General features: G+C 38.5%; 1 protein-coding gene across 1 annotated transcript; it reads right to left on the reverse strand.

Annotated features, from left to right (window-relative positions):
- Positions 1–11,621: 11,621 nt before the first annotated feature.
- Positions 11,622–18,367, reverse strand: LOC124290377. Its single transcript, XM_046727084.1, has 5 exons — positions 17,977–18,367; positions 16,888–17,060; positions 14,043–14,122; positions 12,935–13,133; positions 11,622–12,111 (listed from the first exon to the last, which is right to left on the reverse strand). The coding sequence occupies exons 1-5, from the start codon at positions 18,302–18,304 to the stop codon at positions 12,001–12,003; spliced, it is 891 nt and encodes a 296-aa protein (XP_046583040.1). The 5' UTR covers positions 18,305–18,367; the 3' UTR covers positions 11,622–12,000.
- Positions 18,368–19,581: the final 1,214 nt, after the last annotated feature.

Genomic DNA, 19,581 nt, shown 5'->3' on the forward strand with positions numbered 1-19,581 from the left:
GTCATTCCTATACCTAAACCTAGCCGGGATCATAGAGGTCCTTCTAGTTATAGGCCATAGCCAATATCTCCTACAAGCTGTTTATGTAAGACCATGGAGAGAATGGTCAATATTAACCGACTGATATGGTACCTAGAAACAAATAATCTTATAACAAACATTCTCTGTGGTTTTAGAAAAAGAACAGAAGTACCACAGACCATTTAGTTAGATTGGAAACGTCCGTAATGGATGCTATCACCAAGAAACAACATACTGTATCCATATTTATCGATTCAGAAAAAGCATATGATACAACCTGGAAGTATGGAATTTTATAAAATCTTTATGAAATTGGCCTGAGAGGCCGTTTGTCTCAATGCACATCTCAGTTTTTTAACAGATCGCAGTACCAGGTACGTGTGGGTTCCACCATGCCTGATATGTATGATGAAGACCAAGGTGTACCACAAGGTAGCATATTATCTGTAACGTTATTCAGTATAAACAAAAACAGCTCATCTAAAGTTTTAAATGAATCCGTTGATAGATCATTATCTGTAGATAATTTTAATGTGACATGTCGAGGTAACAATATGCACAGGATTGGAAGACACTTGCAACTGTGTCTAAACAAAATTAATGATTGGTCAGAACGAAATGGTTTTAAGTTTTCTAAAGCTAAAAATAATTGCATTCATTTCTGTCAGAAAAATAAGCCGCACAGAGACCCAGAATTGCATCTATCTGGCACTAAAAATTGTAAAGGAAGCTAAATGTTTGGGAACAATATTTGACCAACATCTTACTTTCTTAGCACATATTAAATCTCTGAGGGCTAAATGTCTGAAGGCAGTTGATTTGTTTCAAACTCCAAGTGGGGAAGGGACCAGTCAACCCTCCCTCACTTATAGAGATTACACGTCCGTTCTAAAGTCGGTTATGGTTCCATCATGTATGGTGGAGCCTGCAAAAGTAATCTTAAATTATTGGATCTGTTCATCACCACGGTCTCATACTTTGTGTTGGATCTTTTCGAACTTCTATCGAAAGTCTTTATGTAGAGGCCAATGAGCCATCTCTAAAACAACGTCGTATAAAATCACCCCTACAATATATCACAAAATTATGTTCTAATTAGTCTAACCCTGCATATAACTGTGTTTCTCATTCTCTTTATGAGGATCTGTATAACAAGAAGTCTGCTCTTATTCCGCCACTAGGAATCAGAATTAAACCTTTCTTTTCTGCTGCTGGTATTTCCCCTTTACGCATGCTTTCTTCTCCTCCTTGGCAGTTAGTGACACCACAAGTTGACCTACCACTGACAATATTTAAACAATCTGAAACTAATGAATTACAATATAAATAAGAATTGAATCGATTAATAAATAATGATCTTGCCCCTGGCCAATACAACACCGTCCTCTGTTGGTTACCCAGCCATGTTGGAATTCCTGGTAACATAATTTTGCAGCTATGGCAAATCTGTGACGCCTCTTCTAATCCTTATACTCTGATTACAAATCAGTGATTAAAGCTTACATCAGTGATCTAATGCAGAAGAAGTGGGACACCCAAGTAGGTATCAATAAATTACATCAAATAAAACCCTACATTGGTTAGACCTACTTGAGTTGTCGGGTCCATACAGGTAGCAAAAGTACTCAAAGTCCCCATGGTCTCTAGTATGGTGACCATAGCCCGTTTTTATATTGTATTGTGTTGCATTGTGGTATAGTTACATGCAAGTTTATATCTCTATCTGTGATACACTAGTAGTTTTACTGTTCATCGTAAACAATTTTATAGCTTCTAATTATATTGATCTTTAATGATAATTAATTGTTCTCGTCACAATATGGCTGAAATATTGTCGATGTGCCGATAAATGTTAACTCACTCACTCAGTCAATAGCGGTAGAACGTTTTTTTCTTATCTTCATTGATTGCCATATAACGACCGACCGATTTATTCGCATTGATTTTTTATCCTGTAAATCGAGACTGATGTCTATCCGATGTTATATTTTAAGGATGTGTGCAGAGGCGTGAGCCAAATAAATTCCTTTCATTATTGATTTTGAGACCCTCTATTGTGTTTACACTGAGGAATTTACTGTTTATCATCTCTCCGCACAAAAGAAAAAATAACGGACTCATCGGACACCCTTGTTTTACACCCTTGAGCTACTATAACAGTTTGTAGATCGTTTATTATGAAAGATACAAACAAATGTTTCATTGAGACAGATCTTTATCATTTTAATCATTCCATCTGGAAAAACAAACTGTTGTAATGCTGTTTAAAAAAATTATGTTCTACAGAATCAAAGGCTTTTTCAAAATCTAAAAATAATAGATATGGTTTATTTTCATAAACTTTTAAGAGATCCACGAAAAAAATAATATTATTGTGAATGACTCATGGATCCTGTCTATGATTCGTCAATTAGATAATCAATTTCAACAGCGATGACCTTTGCAAAAATGTTATAATCTACATTCAGCAACGTTATAGGTCTATAATTACTTATATTAAGAGGATCTTTATGTTTCGTGTGTAACAATATCACCGTGCCCCTTCTTTGGGACACTATAAGCATTACCATCATCCAATGAGTGGTTTAACACTGACATATAGTGATCCTTAAGTTTATCCCGGACTTTCTTGTAAAATGTACTAGGTAGTCCATCACTGCCCGGGGATTTGTTTGATTTCATACTGTTTAGTGATGATTGTAATTCATATTCAGATATTTTCTTATTCAAAATATGTCTATCGTTGTCGTTTACTTTTGGAAGTTCTTAATCAAAGAAATTACTTATATCTTTACGAGTTGCTGTTGTGGGAGAGTTACTAATGTTTTGATAGTAAACAAACATCTCGTTATGTATTTCATTTTCCTCTTTTGCTAAAGAGCTATCATTTCTTTTTAACTATGATTATACCTTTTTTCTTTGCCTATCTGGTACGTAAGTCCCAAAACCTTCAAAGTAAAATTTTCACGTACCAAGTTTTTAAACGTAGTATTTTTGTTCTTTTAAATTTCGGCTAAATTATCCTACAATCGCCAGCGGCTGATGCAGGTAGCAAAGTAATGTAAGTCCCCATGGTTCCTAGTATTCCTTCAGTTGTTGGCGTTCTCGTCACGATATGGCTGAAATATTGCCGATGTGACTTTAAATAATAACTCACTCACTCAGTTGTTGGCGATCTATAGCCCGAGTTATACATTGTATAATCTTCTTTAAGTGGAATGTTTTAGCTTTGTTCGCTAGTTTTATATTATATCTGTGATTATCTAGTATTTTTACTGTCCATTGTCGACTGGTTTGAATCTTCAAAATATTTTCACTTTTATTGTATAAATTGTTTTCGTCACGATATGGCTGAGATATTACCGATGCGACGTTAAATATTAACTCACTCACTCACTTTGCCTATCTCTTTCTAGGTTGTAAAATACCGTGTGTTCTTCTTCCCTTTCTTCTCTTTCTGTATACAACTTTCAGTTTATCTAACAAATCATTCTTTTTTAATGCATTATCCTCACTCGGGTCGTCTATTAACATATCCTCTAAATAGCTAGTTCTTTGATAAGATTATTTTCTTCTTTATGTGCATTTTCTATTCCCTGTTCACTATAATATTTATTTATATTCATAATTCTAAACTTGATCCATTCCCATTTCGAGGCGGGATTATTGACTTGGTCTAAAAAGTTACTTATTTCGTCAACATAAGGACAGATAATATAGCAAAGATATATTATGTTTCCAAAAGTTATATTTGATCTATGGTTCTAAAGATATATCTAAAGAAATTAACTTACGGTCTGTTCTAATGCTAGGTTTCTGTTTACATGATTTAATTTTCTGTGCAACGGGACAAGAAATGAGTCAGAATTCAATCTTTTCTGGACAGTATGAACTTATGGCTTGGTCCCTGCTCTGGAGATAGTCGACCAATGACGATGAAACTGCACATACCTGTTGCCAATAATATGGGCATCAAATTGTCGTCAACGTTTTTAATAATAGCAGCCTTGTCATATAGCCTAGAAAACCAGTTGACGGACATTGCCCAACATATTTTCAAAATGCAATGAAATGGGTGTATTAGTTGTAGTTGGTGGTCACAAAATACCTATACTCTTGTTTCATCATATCAAATGTCATCCGTGCACTGTCTTCCAAATCAAGATTCACTGTATTTTATCAAATATTAACTAAAGATGATGATTTTAAAGTTACACCAGTTAATACCATTCAAAAACCTTCATACTGTTCAAGACCAAACGTCCACCTGGGGCCTGTGTGACAAGCTATTTGAAGAGAAAGCTATAAGTATTAATCATAGGGTTGTCATTCTTGTCAGCCGGGGCGTGGGGGTAGCCTAGTGGTTAAAGCGTTGGCTCGTCACGCCGAAGACCCGGGTTCGAATCCCCACATGGGTACAATGTGTGAGGCCCATTTCTGGTGTTCCCCGCCGTGATGTTGCTGGAATATAACTAAAAGCGGCGTAAAACCAAACTCAGTCAGTCTTGTCAGCCAGTAAATCGACCTTGATGGAAATAAATTGAAATCTTTTCTTATTTTTACCTTGCTGTGACAGTGTTGACATAAAGGACTGATATATATATATATATATCGTAAGCCATTAAAAACGCAATTGGTATTTGTTGTCCTGAAACTTACAAAAAAGTTCTATTGAAGATTTTTTCCTGCGATACAGAGGATGTAGGGATAATAGGCTGTTATTCTGGCCCATTTCGAGTTCGAGTCCCGGAGCATTCCTCTCACATGAACTTTGATACTTAAAACTGAACCTTTGACATTTCTCGTAAACACAACCACATTCATGAAACACGTTGTGCACATGCATTACCTGCACCCAGGCCCTGTAAAAGCACAAGGAATTGTGGAACTCAATCACTTTTAGAAAATGCCACACTTGACACAAGACGAAAGGAATCAGGTTATCGGTATGGTCAGCCAAGGTGCTTCAGATGTGATGATTGCCAGGCACTTTAATGTGCATCCATCCACTGTAAGTCGACTCAAACAACGTTTTCGGGCTACCGGAAGTGTTGCTGATCGTCCGCGACCTGGTGCACCACCTGTGATAACAGCTCGACAAAACCGCAATATCCGAGTTTCACACTTGCGAAATCGGTTCCAAACAGCTGATGATGAGGCAAAGAGGACAAATGGGACAAGTCAACGTCATTTCAGCGCCCAAAGGAGCAAGGACGCCTTGCTGCCTTCAACATCCGGTGTCGTCACCCGTACCGTGGTCCAACCTTATTGCATCGCCACAGACTTGCCAGACAGCGATGGGCAGCAAATGGGGCCAATCTTGGCAACAGGACATGGCCAGATGTCATTTTTCAGATGAATCCAGGTTTAACTTATCCTTTGCAGATGGACGTCCACAGATTTATCGACGTAAAGGAGAAAGACTTGCGCCAAACTGTGTCCTTGAACATGATCGTTTTGGAGGTGGGTGGTGTCATGATCAGACCACAGACCATCAGAGGCTGCAGACCATCCAACAGCTGTTCCTGAGAAATGTGTGTCTTTCAATGCCCCAAAGACTGCGAGCATGTCTTGCAGCGCACGGTGGACACACACGATATTGACTGCAAGTGACCCCTCCTTTGTGTGATGTCGTTGTTGCGTCACTGATGTTGTTGTTGACTGGACATTTTCAGATGAAATTATTCACAGATGTTCACTTAAAACATATCTGCCAGTTAGGTTTATATATGTTGAAATTAGTGTGAGTAAAGAAAGTATGAATGTCAAATTGCATTTTTAATTGCTTTCAGTATAGTTTCATGGCTTTTTCATATTATTATGATTTATTGTCTCCTTAATAGACGTCACAGCAGGTTAAAAGGTGTTACAGTTTTTACCTTTGTCTTTGTTTGTAGACAGTTTTTACATTTGTTTCACGTCATTGTTCTAAGGAATCGATCATTCCTGTAACTCAAATACATTGATCAAGACTGTGCTCTATCTGCAGTATCCGGCTGCCGGAATACTAACAATCACCACCATCTGCACACTAAGAAGCTCACGCTCACTCACACAGTAATATACAAACATAAATTAAAAGGATACTTTTGTTTGTCTCGCTAGCTTAATGTGCTCTTTTATTATGGAATCGATGTACTCATAAAATCTGCTTGTACGTCTTCGATTGTCTAATATATCTTCTTAAAATCATTGACGTCTTACAATAACGACACGGTCTGGGAAGTATGACAATCAGAAAAAAATGATAATTTTAAATAATAATTCAATATGTTTACAACCACTTTTGAACAAACACATTATTTCTTAAGACCCTTAAATCGATTTCCGAAACATACGAATAGATTGATCAGTTTCCATGTTTTCGTAATTGCAAAAATGCAATATGTTTTGAAATGTGCAACATAGTCGTTTATTCTAATGTGTTTCAGCTATTGTTTTTCGTTCTTCACGTTCAGATATCAATGTTTTGCAGCAGGGTTACATAGGTCCAAGGCTGACCAGATCTTGGCAACGAGGGATAAGTAACATTCCCAGGAACTGTAGTTGGGCCTCAAACTATGACATACGTCCAGCCATCCAGGTGTGACATCACGGCCAGCCATCCAGGTGTGACATCACAGTCAGCCATCCAGGTGTGACATCATGGCCAGTCATCCACGTGGGACATCACGTAACCAAGACAACATCTACGCGAATCGATACCAAACTGCACGGTTTCCAGCTCGGACTATTGTTGGGTTGAGATCATTCAGTTATGGAGCCGTATGCATGTGGTTGAGGGAGCACAGCAGCCGTCTCCGTCGTCAAGCGTTGCGCCAGATTAAGCTTCCAAGCTTCAGGCATGCCAAGCTTAGTATAGGTTCCCAAATACAATACTGGAAAAGTATAGTGCTCACATATTTGTTAAGCTTGCGTTACTAAACGCCGTCAGTTTCTATGTCTCTGTCTGTCTAATGGTATGAAATCACGCGAGATGAATGAAATCAAAACTGGCAGGAAAACACAAATATCTTTGCGTTGTAGTTCTTGATTATTTCGTTTTGTGTTCGGGTGTCAGTTTCTATTTAATCCACTCTTCCAGATAATATACAGTGGAAGTATAGGAGATTGTATGGACTATCATTGTCAACGCAATTGTTGACTTATTAGTTGAGTGAATTCATATACACTCCAACTACATAGTGCAAGAAACTGCGACTGCGATTGTCATGAAAGACAATCATGACCTTTTTAACGATAAATTCTATCGAACATTGGCGACAGACTTGCTTATCATTTATTCATTTCATAAAAATATTTTAAAGTTTTTGACAGATTGATTCTTGATCTGCCTCAGAAACAAATTCCGTTTGGTGTAAAGGGAAATATAGCTGTTACAATTACATGAAAGGAACACTGAAAATCAGTGATGACACCAGGTGTTCACCATGACAATGAGCAGCAGAATATCCGATTTAACGTCTCCACAATTATGCCCGTATCTCAAAGCTCAAAGCGGGTCTAATGGAGCGTTGGCTCGTCACGAAACCCGTGTTCGAATCCCCATGGGACGTGCCCACGGAATCTGGGAGCGGCGAGCATGTATCTGTCGTAACATTTGGCAACGGAGTCGTAACATTTGGCAACAGTGAAAGGGTTTTTAGTCACAGACCTCGAAGATTGTGCAGTTCAACGTTAAACAACAAACAAAATACAATTCCCTATAGACCACAGCATTAGAGAATCTTAAATACACAACCGTGCCTATTAACGCGACGATTAGTCCCAGTTCTGACATTATAGACGAGTCGTACACCAGTGGCCTCATGAAAGTTGGCAGAAATCTGCTTCATCTTTTCATCTGGGTTTCGTAGAGCTTGGTTTCGCATCAATAGATCCTGTACTGTCGATCAAGGATGCTACCAACGAGGTCGATCGTCAGCATTTTTGGTTATTAATAGAATGTGAACGTTGACGTTGTTGTAACTGCACGGCCACTTCTACCAATTCTCAACATATAAGAGCCAGTAGACGATGCTGGCGCCGCAACGCTAGTTCTCATACACATAATGAATGAAGTCGAGAAAATGACAACTGTATGATAAACAGAATCAGTAAGACTGACATGACTAACAATTCAATACTGTACCTTCCCTGAATGTGGAAATGACGAATGACACTCCACACATGTGTTTGACGCTACTGTGCTCGGTGTCTGCCAACTATGGGGTGTGATTTGGTTACCTTTTACAGACATTTTTAAAGATTACACATTCGTCTGTTATCACAGGTTGCGGCCAAACACAGTCAGCAGTGTGTGAATTGATCTCTGGTCAGATATTTTACGAAAGCTGCAGTAAATTTCATTATCTGGTTTGAACCTGGTCGAGAGAAGTTGATTGAAAGGCGTTCAGTGTCGCCCACATTAACAGAAGTTTGGGCTGTCCCTTCCACCTTTTGGTTGATCAATATTCCAGCAGCTCCAAACTGGCCTACCTTTTACAATGTTTGAGATTATAGTCGAGCATGTTCCTTCTACCAAGATTATAACGAGTACCATACGGCTCTTGCTCAGAAACACGTCCCTACTTTCACTTGAGCACAAGTTCTCATGTCGGGTCAAGGTGACCAACTCATGTCCACGTGTTTGTGACTGGTGCTACCGGTACGGCAAGATAAGCTAATATTTTCGAGTGAAGTAACATTTTACATCGCATTGGCAATATTGCGATAAAATGTTCGAAAATACCCGCTGTCATTATTATGTGATGGTGATTCACAAACACATGCCCATGTGGTTGCTGTAGACATTTCTGATGAATATGGAAAGGTTTATGGTCCCTCTTATTTATTCGCTTACGCATTCATCACTAAAACCATGTGCATACAAACCTTCATAGATTTTGATGCGAGGTGCACAGAGATATTTTCGGAAGTGGATTAATATCATTTTATACGGTTTTTAAATAATCAATGTGCTCATGCATATTTTTAATATTTCAAGAAAGATATATTAAATGGTTTGTCAGAGCTATTGTATTTGCAAAATTTAAGAAAAATGGAAATGATGTTAATGCATTTCCGTTCATAAAGTTTGCTCTTTTCTGATGCTGATTATAGATCTTCTAAACACCCGAAGCGTGGTTTTATTCTTCAATGCTACCTACACATGATGCACGACAAATTTACACAGAAACTGTTGATGATCGGGAACAACAGAATACGTTATCTTTCCGATATATTGATTCGTTCAAAGTTTGAAGAATGATCATTCATTTTTGAAAAATGATCTGTTAAATGGCAACTTTAACAATGTCCTGGACAGTTTATCGATTTTCGTGATGTTTCCCTATCGTTTCTGTTTACTGGGTGAATTGATAACATTGACGCAATTTTATTGTCTTTGTCTTCTATATACGACGATATCACTAACCAAACTGTGTGGAAACAGAAATATGGGCCCACTTAATTTTATCTCTGTAGATAATGACCTTTTGTGTTTCATGTTTTCGATTTAAGTAATCCCTTATCGTCAGTGATAAACCCCCCAATTGTATGATAATTCTGTTTCATCTAATCTTTCCAGTTGAAGGCGGGTATTTCCATAAAAAGAATAGACTCATGAATATTAATGACTCCGCGACCAAGCTTCGCGGCGCAAGTACCCGTGTCGTTTGCTGTTGTTTTAGTAACTATTTCATGTATTTTGTCTGAGTATTTATTTCGTCAAATATCTTTGATTTCTTGTTTCAAATGTTGTTTAGGTGCGAACGTGGGCTCACATTCAAAGTCCGATTGATTGATTGGTTGATTGATTGATAGGTGTTCGGGCAACTAGACCCATTTACACCTTGCCCATCATAAAGGTTGGCTAAGTTTCCAAACTTGTTCGACTTCATGCATGTCAAGGTGTTAATCAGCACCGTCTTTCCTGCAATCACACCAGAGGCATGGGAAGGGCTGGGACGGGTAGGAAAAAGTGGAATCCTGCAATCACACCAGAGGCATGGGAAGGGCTGAAACTCACGTCCTTGAAATAGAACGTCAGTGCCACCAACGTAGATAGGTTTGTTGCACCAGCTGTAATACCGTTGGTTGATAGTTCAGATGCAGATACGCAATCAGCAGATGCTGTCTCAAGGTTATTCAAGGACTCATCTGCAAAACAACACACACTCCTTGATTCTAATGCCTTAACCTTCCATTACTCACCCATTTGACACAAACCAGTCTTTCAACCTGCCATACAGTAACGATCAGTACCAGTTTGTTTCTGCAGAAAACAGTCCCTGGGTCAACGCAGACTGAGGTGTTTAATCTGTGTGCAATGTTTCGGGTGTGTTACGGGTTTAGTTCCTTTTTTCTAGCAATCATAATTTAAAGCAAATCTTTCTTCTGGTGAGCGATCGTAAGAATTGTATTTCATTATCCTCTACCGTTTTAGACAGTATGTAATAGTCAACTACAACAAATGTGACGAGTCAAAGCATGACCTTTTTGATACATGTATTCATTCTGTGAACTTAGTTTCATTTTCAGGCATCAATACCGATTATCTTTGATGTCAGTTATGGTGAGTTGGTGGGACTGCCAGTCAGTTCACACACGATTTCGCGGAAAGTAATGTATGAAAAGATAAACAAAAGACTGGACATAAAATGAACACTTCCACTTGCCTGAGAGTGTCATAGCAAGATTAAACTGCGTACTTCATTACGGATTTGTGGAGAGGGTCCTCGTGTATCGACGGTGTAATCGCCTTCAACAGTATTCCAGTTGTATTCCGGCGTGATTTCAGAGCCTATCTCCAAAAATAAATGCATCAATTCCCTATATAAAAGGCATTCCAGACTCAGAGTTCAGAGTTCAAGGAATATAAAAAGAATACCCCCAAAAGCCTATCGACTTGGTCTGCTGTACCAGGACTCAAGTACCCGAAGTAAGGGTCCTCACCTCTGGTGATCCAGTGGGCTGAAGACAAGGAGTACTGTGAAGGTACTCCCTTTATAGGGCTAGAATATGCTCGATTGTACCTCAAAGGTTGTGAAATGTAAACACCAAAGGCTGGTGCTGTTGGAATATTGCTCGGCCTGAAAGGAAAACTGTCTTTTGGAAAGTTAAAATAATCCCTTTTGTCATACAGTCATGTGAAGAGATTTGTTGTCACTCTCAATCTTTATGCACAGATCCAAATACAATACAGTTGAGGCGGTCTCAGTTGTCTCTTTTATTTCAAGCTCAGTTGGGTTGAGTTCAGTTGAGTTGGGCTTTACGTCACATCGGCATTATTCCAGCCATATAGTGACGAGATCAACTCTGCATTCATAAACATTTTAAGTACAAAATCCAAATGTGTTTTATTTTAAAAGCATATATTCATATCATTATTATTTAAAAACAGAAAATGTCATAACACCAAATTCAAAAGCAAGCAGTTCGTCATTCACATTACATAACTACAATTTATGATACAGGTCAACTTCCCTCAGGTTGTTAGGAATGAGATGCCTACTCACGCGGGAAAACAGATCTTTCAGATTTGTCACTTCGTAATGTGAATCCCTTGCATTTAAAAAGTCCGCACAGTCAAGCAGAATATGCTTGATGGTGAACGCTTCATCACGAGAGATACACATAGGAGGTCCATCACCATCCGTTTTCAGCAGATAGTCATGAGTTCAATTGTGTAAATCAGTGGAAGGAAGCTAGCTGCTTGATGGTAACTGAACGATGGGCATCAAATTTCCTTGTTTGGGCCAAATTTCCTTGTTTGGATTTTGCCAACCCGAACAGAAATCCCGATTCATATATATAAGCAAAAAGATCCGCTAAGAGGGGTACAATTTGTGCCAATGGAGATGCCTACTTCTTGTCTACAATTTCACAAAGATGTTGTCAATGAGGAATACTATCCAAATCCTCACAAGAAATGAAATGTCTATATCTAATAAGTCTTTGAACTTATACACTGAAGTACACAAATCAAATATCTATATTTCAAATCAACAAAACCTTTTCAATGTTGACGTTAAATACTTTGATATCATCCACGCTATCTCTCGGGAGACGATGTTGATAGATAAACAAGGTCGCACCATTGACCTTGCACTGAAACATAAAATGGAAGAGTTGATACATTTCAGCTACAAGAGGATAGGTGTATGGTTGTGGTTGCAGAGTGGCAATTTGGCAAGAGGGCGGACTGCAAATCACGTAGGATTATGCAGGGAAATATCTATAAGACTCCTCATACATGCATACAGATAATTAGCCAAACAATTGTTTGTTTGGTTGATTCTAGCTTAACGCCAAACAGTCCTTATTCAAGTGTTATGCTTTCGACCTGTAACACGCTTTGATACGTTGCTGCCTATGCTTCATGCATGAAAGCACAAATTGCAAACTAACAAACAAACATAAGACTGATCATGAAATATTGCAGATGTGACGTAATTTTCGATTTGTGATTTGACCTTGATTTGCTGTACAGAGACTATTCCACTTCCCCCTACTTGTCTAAAGTCAAGTATTGATTGGGTGTGGTTGGTTTAAGGTCAATTTAAATAGCAAGATAGTTTGATATGGGAGGCACTCCATGAGTGGATTGTGTTATGCAACCTGATTGTTCACCAGAGTGTCCTCAGTCGTCACAGACTTAGCCTGACATTAAAACGTGAAACAGGGTACTACTTCATCTATAACTTCGTTGTCTGTAGGTCGTCATTTCCACAGGGCAAAACATCCCGAAAATGTCCACTAGATAATGAAACGTAGTGTTTCCTGATGACACTATGACAAGTAAAACACGCATCTGTTTAGGTTTGCTGGAAAGAAGCGCAAAATAGAAATCCAGGATTATATTTCTGAATAGGTGCAAATAGAGACATGGTCCATTCCAAATCCAGATTTGGATATTATTCCAGACACATACCAGGTATTCTGTAGCAGTTGAAATTATGTCCATCGTAAACTTCTTCGTCATTTCAAACGGGAAAGGGGAAACCAAGTTAGTTTCAAGTCCCTGATAGACTGAGTTTTCACGAAAGCTTCTCAGGACACTCTGCTGGTCGATTATTACAGTGAGCCTCAGTAGGTAGTCGTCACTTGCAGTGATGAAATAAACGCGAAACCTTCGTCGTGAAACAAAAAACCCAGTTCATTACACAAATATAAAGTATCTGGTGCAGAGAATAGTCAGTTACGATTATCTCCCTTAAAGGCACTATCGTGGCGAAAAGTATATATGTCTCTGAAAATACATTCGGCGAGTGAATATGGTTTAACACCGCTTTAAGAAATATGCCAGCAATCCGACAGCGGGCGATACCAGAAATAGGCTTCATGTCAGGAATCAAAGACGTCGCTTGAAATTTATTGGCGATACACCCGTGTGATATATACATTAACTTATTTATAGTGTCTCGACAGATGTCATATTCCAGGACATAAACATTGTAATGAAGGTCATGTTGTAATGTCAGGTGTACGTCAGATCTTGAGTTATTACGATCAGTCATTCCCATCATATCCTTCTTAAATGTGTCAGTATGTTATTTAACGCCACACCCAGCATGTTCCTGCTATATGACGGCGGTCTGTAAATAATCGTGTTTGAACCAGACAATCCCAGATAGCATTCGGACGTTGGCCCAACGTTGGCAAAACCATTGCCAACGTTGGGCCAACGTCTGAATGCTATCTGGGATCTAGTGACTGATATCATGAGCATCAATTTACGCATATATGACACGATGATATGCACGAACCACGTCAGATAGGCTGGTCTCCCGATCCCGTAAGTCGCCTCTGACGACAAGCAGGGGTGCTAAATGCTATATGAAACCATGACCGACGACTGGTTGGTTGGTTGATGAGATTCGTATTTCATTAACTGAATAGGTTATCCGTATATGGCGCTACCGGTAATATAATAAAGAGCTAGGGCACTTTATTATACAGATACGTTCATGTACGTGGTGATCGTACATTCAATTCAAAGACATGAGGACAATTATTAAACTGATGCTATTTGTACATACATGTTTTCATTTGGCGTTCCAACAAACGACACTCCAGAATCCAAGGGATGTAAATATGTTCCTTTCATGCGTATCGGATTCTGTAAGAATATAAGCATATCAGTTGGAATACTCAGTTCTGTGTTTTGGCTGGTTGTTTCAGGTGTATACAAATGTATACACTGATTGTTTAAATTTAAACTTGAGGAGACCAAAACATAAAACGTTGTTGAAATATGATGCTGCCAAACCAAGAATAACAAACAAGGATTCGAACAACCGATCATGCTAATGTGACACTCCTTAGATGATTGTGCCCAGGCTCCGACTAATGGTTAAGAAATACGTTTCCATTTCCATTTGTTTGGGTGATGGGTTAAAATAGGCTTTTGTATAATGTAAACACCAACGGTTAGAGAAAAAAGTATCACATATAGAAAATGACGACCAGGTCTCTGTTTTCCGTGCGACCAAAAGTGTGTGTGGGAGAATGAATTGTTATTTTTTCTGAACATGTCCCCAACATCTATGGGGATAACACGGTCAGACGAGAAGTACATTTCATTAATGAACCATAAATTTCATGGTCTTGGAAAACCAGTATTTGATTCTGGGAACAACGATCAGTAGTGCCAGGCCATCAGTGCCCAAATACCTCACTGAAAGTACACGATTATCATATCAGGCGGCTCATATAATACACCTTAAGTACGTGGGTGATAGATTGCTCCTACATGCGATTAGAAGATCGTCATTTGCAGATCAGGGGCCGTATTTATAAAAATTCTTGGAGTGCTTAAGAATTCTTAACTATAAGAATTTCTAAGAATTATTTAGGTTTCACGATTAAATAAAATGTAAGAAATTTCATGGTCTTAACTGTAAGACATTTCTTCAGTCATATTTATAATACATCTTATTCTTAGTTTTACTCTTAAGTCACCAAAGAGTTAGGAGTCCTCACATAGCACTATCAGACACTTAAGAATTTTTCTTAACCGAACAAAATGGCCGCCAATCAACGCCGACTTAGAGTTTTCCGCTCAAGAGTGAGTGTGTGAGTTATTCTTTAACGTCACATCGACAATATTTCAACCATATCGTGACGATTTCCGCCCAAGAAAGGATGTATATACGACGTTTACTGACGATGAACTAATCACGAGATTTTGTCTAGACAGTGGTGGCATTCGTTTTGTCACAGATCTCATACGGAACGAATTAACCCAACACACTCCCCCCTCCAACGAATAGAAATTTCTCTGTAGACGCCGACATCAAGGTAGCCATACTTTTCGTTACCCTGCTACGGGAAAATTGCAAATGTGCAATGGTCATGACTTCGGTATCAGTCAGCCTAGTATAAACAAAATCATCACTGACACCATAGACGCTATATGCCAGCCTGCTCTGATTAGAAGGTTCATCAAAATGCCCACAAAGACACCAAGGCCAGTTCCACGCTGTCGCTGGCTTTCCTGGTGTTGTTGGAGTTATTGATGGCACCCCCGTTTGTATAAGAGATCAAAGTGAGCACGAAGTTGAATATGTAAATAGAAAAAACTTTCACTCACTCAATGTGCAACTCATATTCGAATCCGAGGACAGTATATGTGATGTCGTCGCAAAATGGCCAGGGGCGACACACGGCGCGCGAATCTTGAATGAAAGTAGTGTGCCAGTACTTTTTGAGAGGGGAATAATGCCTCATGGTTGTCACCTGTTGGGAGACAGTGGCTATCCATGTCGGAGGTGGCTGCTGACACCCTTCATCCACCCGCGAACTGGCCAAAAGGCAAGATACAACAGGTAAACAAACCTAATTTGTTGACACTACAATTACCCTACTTTACTCGAGAGTAGCTTCCCTTGGGTGATAGGAAAATCTGTACCGAGGATAGTTTGAAACGGCACAAACAACTAATTATAGTTATGAAATATTCCTTATACTGTAGAATTAAATATTTTTATACAGTTGATTATGATGATATCATCTGAAATCATTTTGATGAATGCTGCTCATTTGTTACTGAAATTGAATTTATTACTGTGATTCATTGAACAGCATACTGATGACAGTTTAATTTAATAAAATCATGTTGTGAGACAGATCAAAAGATATTATAAAATATATTAAAACTCAATCCATAAAATTTCGATTTTGCATTTCAGAAGTCACAAGGCTACAAGGTATGTGGTGGAGAGAGGAATTGGACAGCTGAAACGGAGATTCCATGTCCTACATGGGGAAATCCGCCTCAGACAAGTCAGAACAAAAAACATGAAATATACCGTCTTCTTGTCGTAAACTGGACAGAACAGAGGAATGAGACGTCGCACTTTCGCGTTTTCGAGCTAAAAATAAACGCGGATTTTCCCTTTGTGACTTTAATCTTTTTGCCGGGGAGAGTTCTGAAAGTCCTTAGTTACGACTCGTAGAATTTATCTGAGAGTTACTCTTGAGACGTAGCTAAAAGTTAGTCTAAGAACGTTTATAGATAACTCTAAAAGCGAACTTTTAACTAAGACCGATTTTAGGAATTCTAAGACCAAAACTAAGAAAATTCTAAGAATCTATATAAATACGGCCCCAGGTCGTGAACTACTCACGCATCAAGCAAGGACAGAAGTTCATGTGAATATTTATAAAAAGTAAACGACTGCGTGAGGTAATATTTAACGTCGAATCAGCAGTATTTTGACCATACAGAAAACTAGAATGAATGAATAGATGCATATAAAAAGAACAAAGCAGTGTTAGAATGAATGAATAGATGCATGTAAAAAGAACAAGAGAGTGTCAAGATGAATGAATGGTGCACATAAAAAGAACAAAAGAGTGTCAGAAGGAAGAATTAATACCTACTGTGTTAATACACTTTCCAGGCGCTGGGGTCCATGTAGGGGGTCCGGGAATGCACCAGACAGTGGTATTGATACCTAGGAAAGCTTTGGTACTGCTGCACACAGTGGTACTGGCAAGCAGGCATGCTCTCCAGTAGATAAAGGATTGATAGGTATTTGGCGGGCCGCATTCTCCTATCAGAACACGACATATCTCAATGAAAGACCTGACTATAATATGAGCATGCGAGACAAATGGAATATATACTGGTTTGAATTAGAAACATTAGTTATTATGTCAACATAATTGGTACAAATCTATGGCCAATGATCATGAATACCATCTGCATACATATTGCTATGAGTCACAGAACGAATATGTTAGGATAAATGAATAACAGTAAATCGAAAGATCGTTATATAGGTTCTTGAAAGGCATTTGGAAGTTGGACGAACATGAATACATGCCACGTATCCTTTATCCAGACGTTTCAGGGCTAATTCTTGTTCCTTCATCGGGTGAATGACGAAGCAGCATTCATTCACTTGATGTAGGAGCAAGAATAAAAGAAGTTGTTATCTATAAAACGTGTCACGCATTTTCTGAATTAATAACTGGACTAAAATCGTGTTGACAGCGTGTCGTACAGATGTAATGCTGCTGAATGTGGCATCAAACAAACACATACCCATGATATAGTCAGAACTGTACAGGCGACTCTACTTTTAACAGAGATTTCTTATAGATGTGGGAGGGTTTTGTTTTCCACTTACTGAGATCGGTTCCATTGTTTTCATAAACAGAACTGTTGGATAATGTTTTCATGTTCACTTTTCTTATTGTTTAGATTGTATACTATCTATTAATGAGTTGGTAATTACTTCGGTAGTTAAACAGAAAAGTCGAATCGAAAGAAACTTAAAAAAGAAAGGTATTCACATTTTCGAGTACATCATTGTGCTTTCATCTATTATGTGTACTTTCAGATATATTGTGATTAAACATACTCATTTAATTGAAATGATAATGTAAATGTCTCCATAACATTTTCCGCACACTGTATCGTATCCTCTCGATACCAGAGTTTCTTAAGAACTTGTCCGAACTAACCTTCCATTATGTAGTATTTGTCTCCACTTGCCCTCATCCCCGTGGTGGTCTGTGTCTGGTAGGCTGCGTACAGGTTACACTGGCCACTACTGGAGACAAACCTCGCCCCGACACATCGGGTGTGTAGAAGGCACATGTTGACGCAATGGAGAGGTTTCGATGTGTGTTGTACAAGAAGGACGTCCGAGAAATTGTAACTTGAATCAGCCTGCTTGAAATGTGCTTCATTGTATGGACGTTCACAGTCTTGACAGCACACATAGACTAGACACTCAAACATTATTACCTTTGAGATTTGGACCATGCTTTTAATCGGATGTCCTTTCATAACTTTAGTGTAGATGTGTGTATAGATCCTTAACCGTATACAGCAAACTTGGTCCAACTGAGCGCAAGGCTTGTTCTGGCAGACTGAAGAAACTGATGACAAGATTCCGTGTAGCAACGACAGATGATCAATATATAACGCATTTCTTGGATACATTGTCATACAGTTTCTGCATCAATTCATCCCAACAAGTAATGATTACGCAATGCCAATTAGAAATCTTAATGTTTAATGTGTATGCCAAGGAGCTTTGTCCACTACTCAAAAGAGATTAAGGTTCACCCGGTTCTTTCCATTACTGAAGTTACTTAACAGATTAGAGAAAGGAAAGAATCGGTTTCTGATGTGTAATTGTTCCTTGAATACTGTTTTTCACGGCAAAAGAAAAATGTTTACCATAAACGCAGCATGCGTGACGTCAGACATCACTAAATATTAGCTCAATGGTTTTCATTACCCGTGCAGAGATAGGTCGTGAAGTTAGAATTGCATTCTTTGCATGTTGTTCTTGCTCTTACGATGCTAAACGTCTGCATTGTTACCGTTCATGTTACCGTTCCTTACCATTCATATAATGGGGAAGATTATAATGAAATATTTTCTATTCAAGAGCTCCATACTGCTCTTGAACAAGCTTACGATACTGCTACAGGGGCTGATAACATACATTATCAACTCCTGAAGCACTTATCAGAATCCTGTCTAGAAACTCTTTTAAATATTTTTGATGATATTTGGACATCTGGTAAATTTCCTCCCTCATGGCGTGACGCTACAGTAGTACCAATACCTAAACCTGGACGTGATCATACGGATCCGTCAAATTATCGACCTATTTCACTAACTAGCTGTGTTTGCAAAACCATGGAACGAATGATAAATATCGACTTGTTTGGTACTTGGAAACAAATAACCTTATAACAGATATACAATGTGGTTTCCTTAAAAACAGAAGTACTGTCGATCACTTAGTGCGTTTGGAATCATTTGTTGAAAACGATCTAATTAATAAACAACACGCTGTGTCTATCTTTTTTATCTTGAAAAGGCATATGACACAAAGTGGAAATATGGCATTTTAAGAGATTTACATGGCTTCGGATTGAGAGGCCGTTTGCCTCAATTTATAGCCAACTTTTTAAATGACAGACAATTTCAAGTCCAAGTGGGTTCTACCCTGTCTGATCATTACAATCAAGATCAGGGTGTCCCACAAGGCAGTATTTTGTCTGTCACACTATTTAGTATAAAGATAAATAGTTTATCAAATGTTTTAA

Source organism: Haliotis rubra, unplaced genomic scaffold, assembly GCF_003918875.1.
Source record: "Haliotis rubra isolate DU_JTF1 unplaced genomic scaffold, ASM391887v1 Scf463, whole genome shotgun sequence".
Lineage (NCBI taxonomy): Eukaryota > Metazoa > Mollusca > Gastropoda > Lepetellida > Haliotidae > Haliotis > Haliotis rubra.

Excerpts from the sequence above, each read along its gene's own strand:
- LOC124290377 (XM_046727084.1), bottom strand. The coding sequence starts at position 18,304 with ATGAAAGGACATCCGATTAAAAGCATGGTCCAAATCTCAAAGGTAATA. Across the intron at positions 17,061-17,976 it reads CAAATACTACATAATGGAAG|GAGAATGCGGCCCGCCAAAT; the intron begins GTTAGTTCGGAC and ends GTGTTCTGATAG. Across the intron at positions 14,123-16,887 it reads CTGGAAAGTGTATTAACACA|AATCCGATACGCATGAAAGG; the intron begins GTAGGTATTAAT and ends ATATTCTTACAG.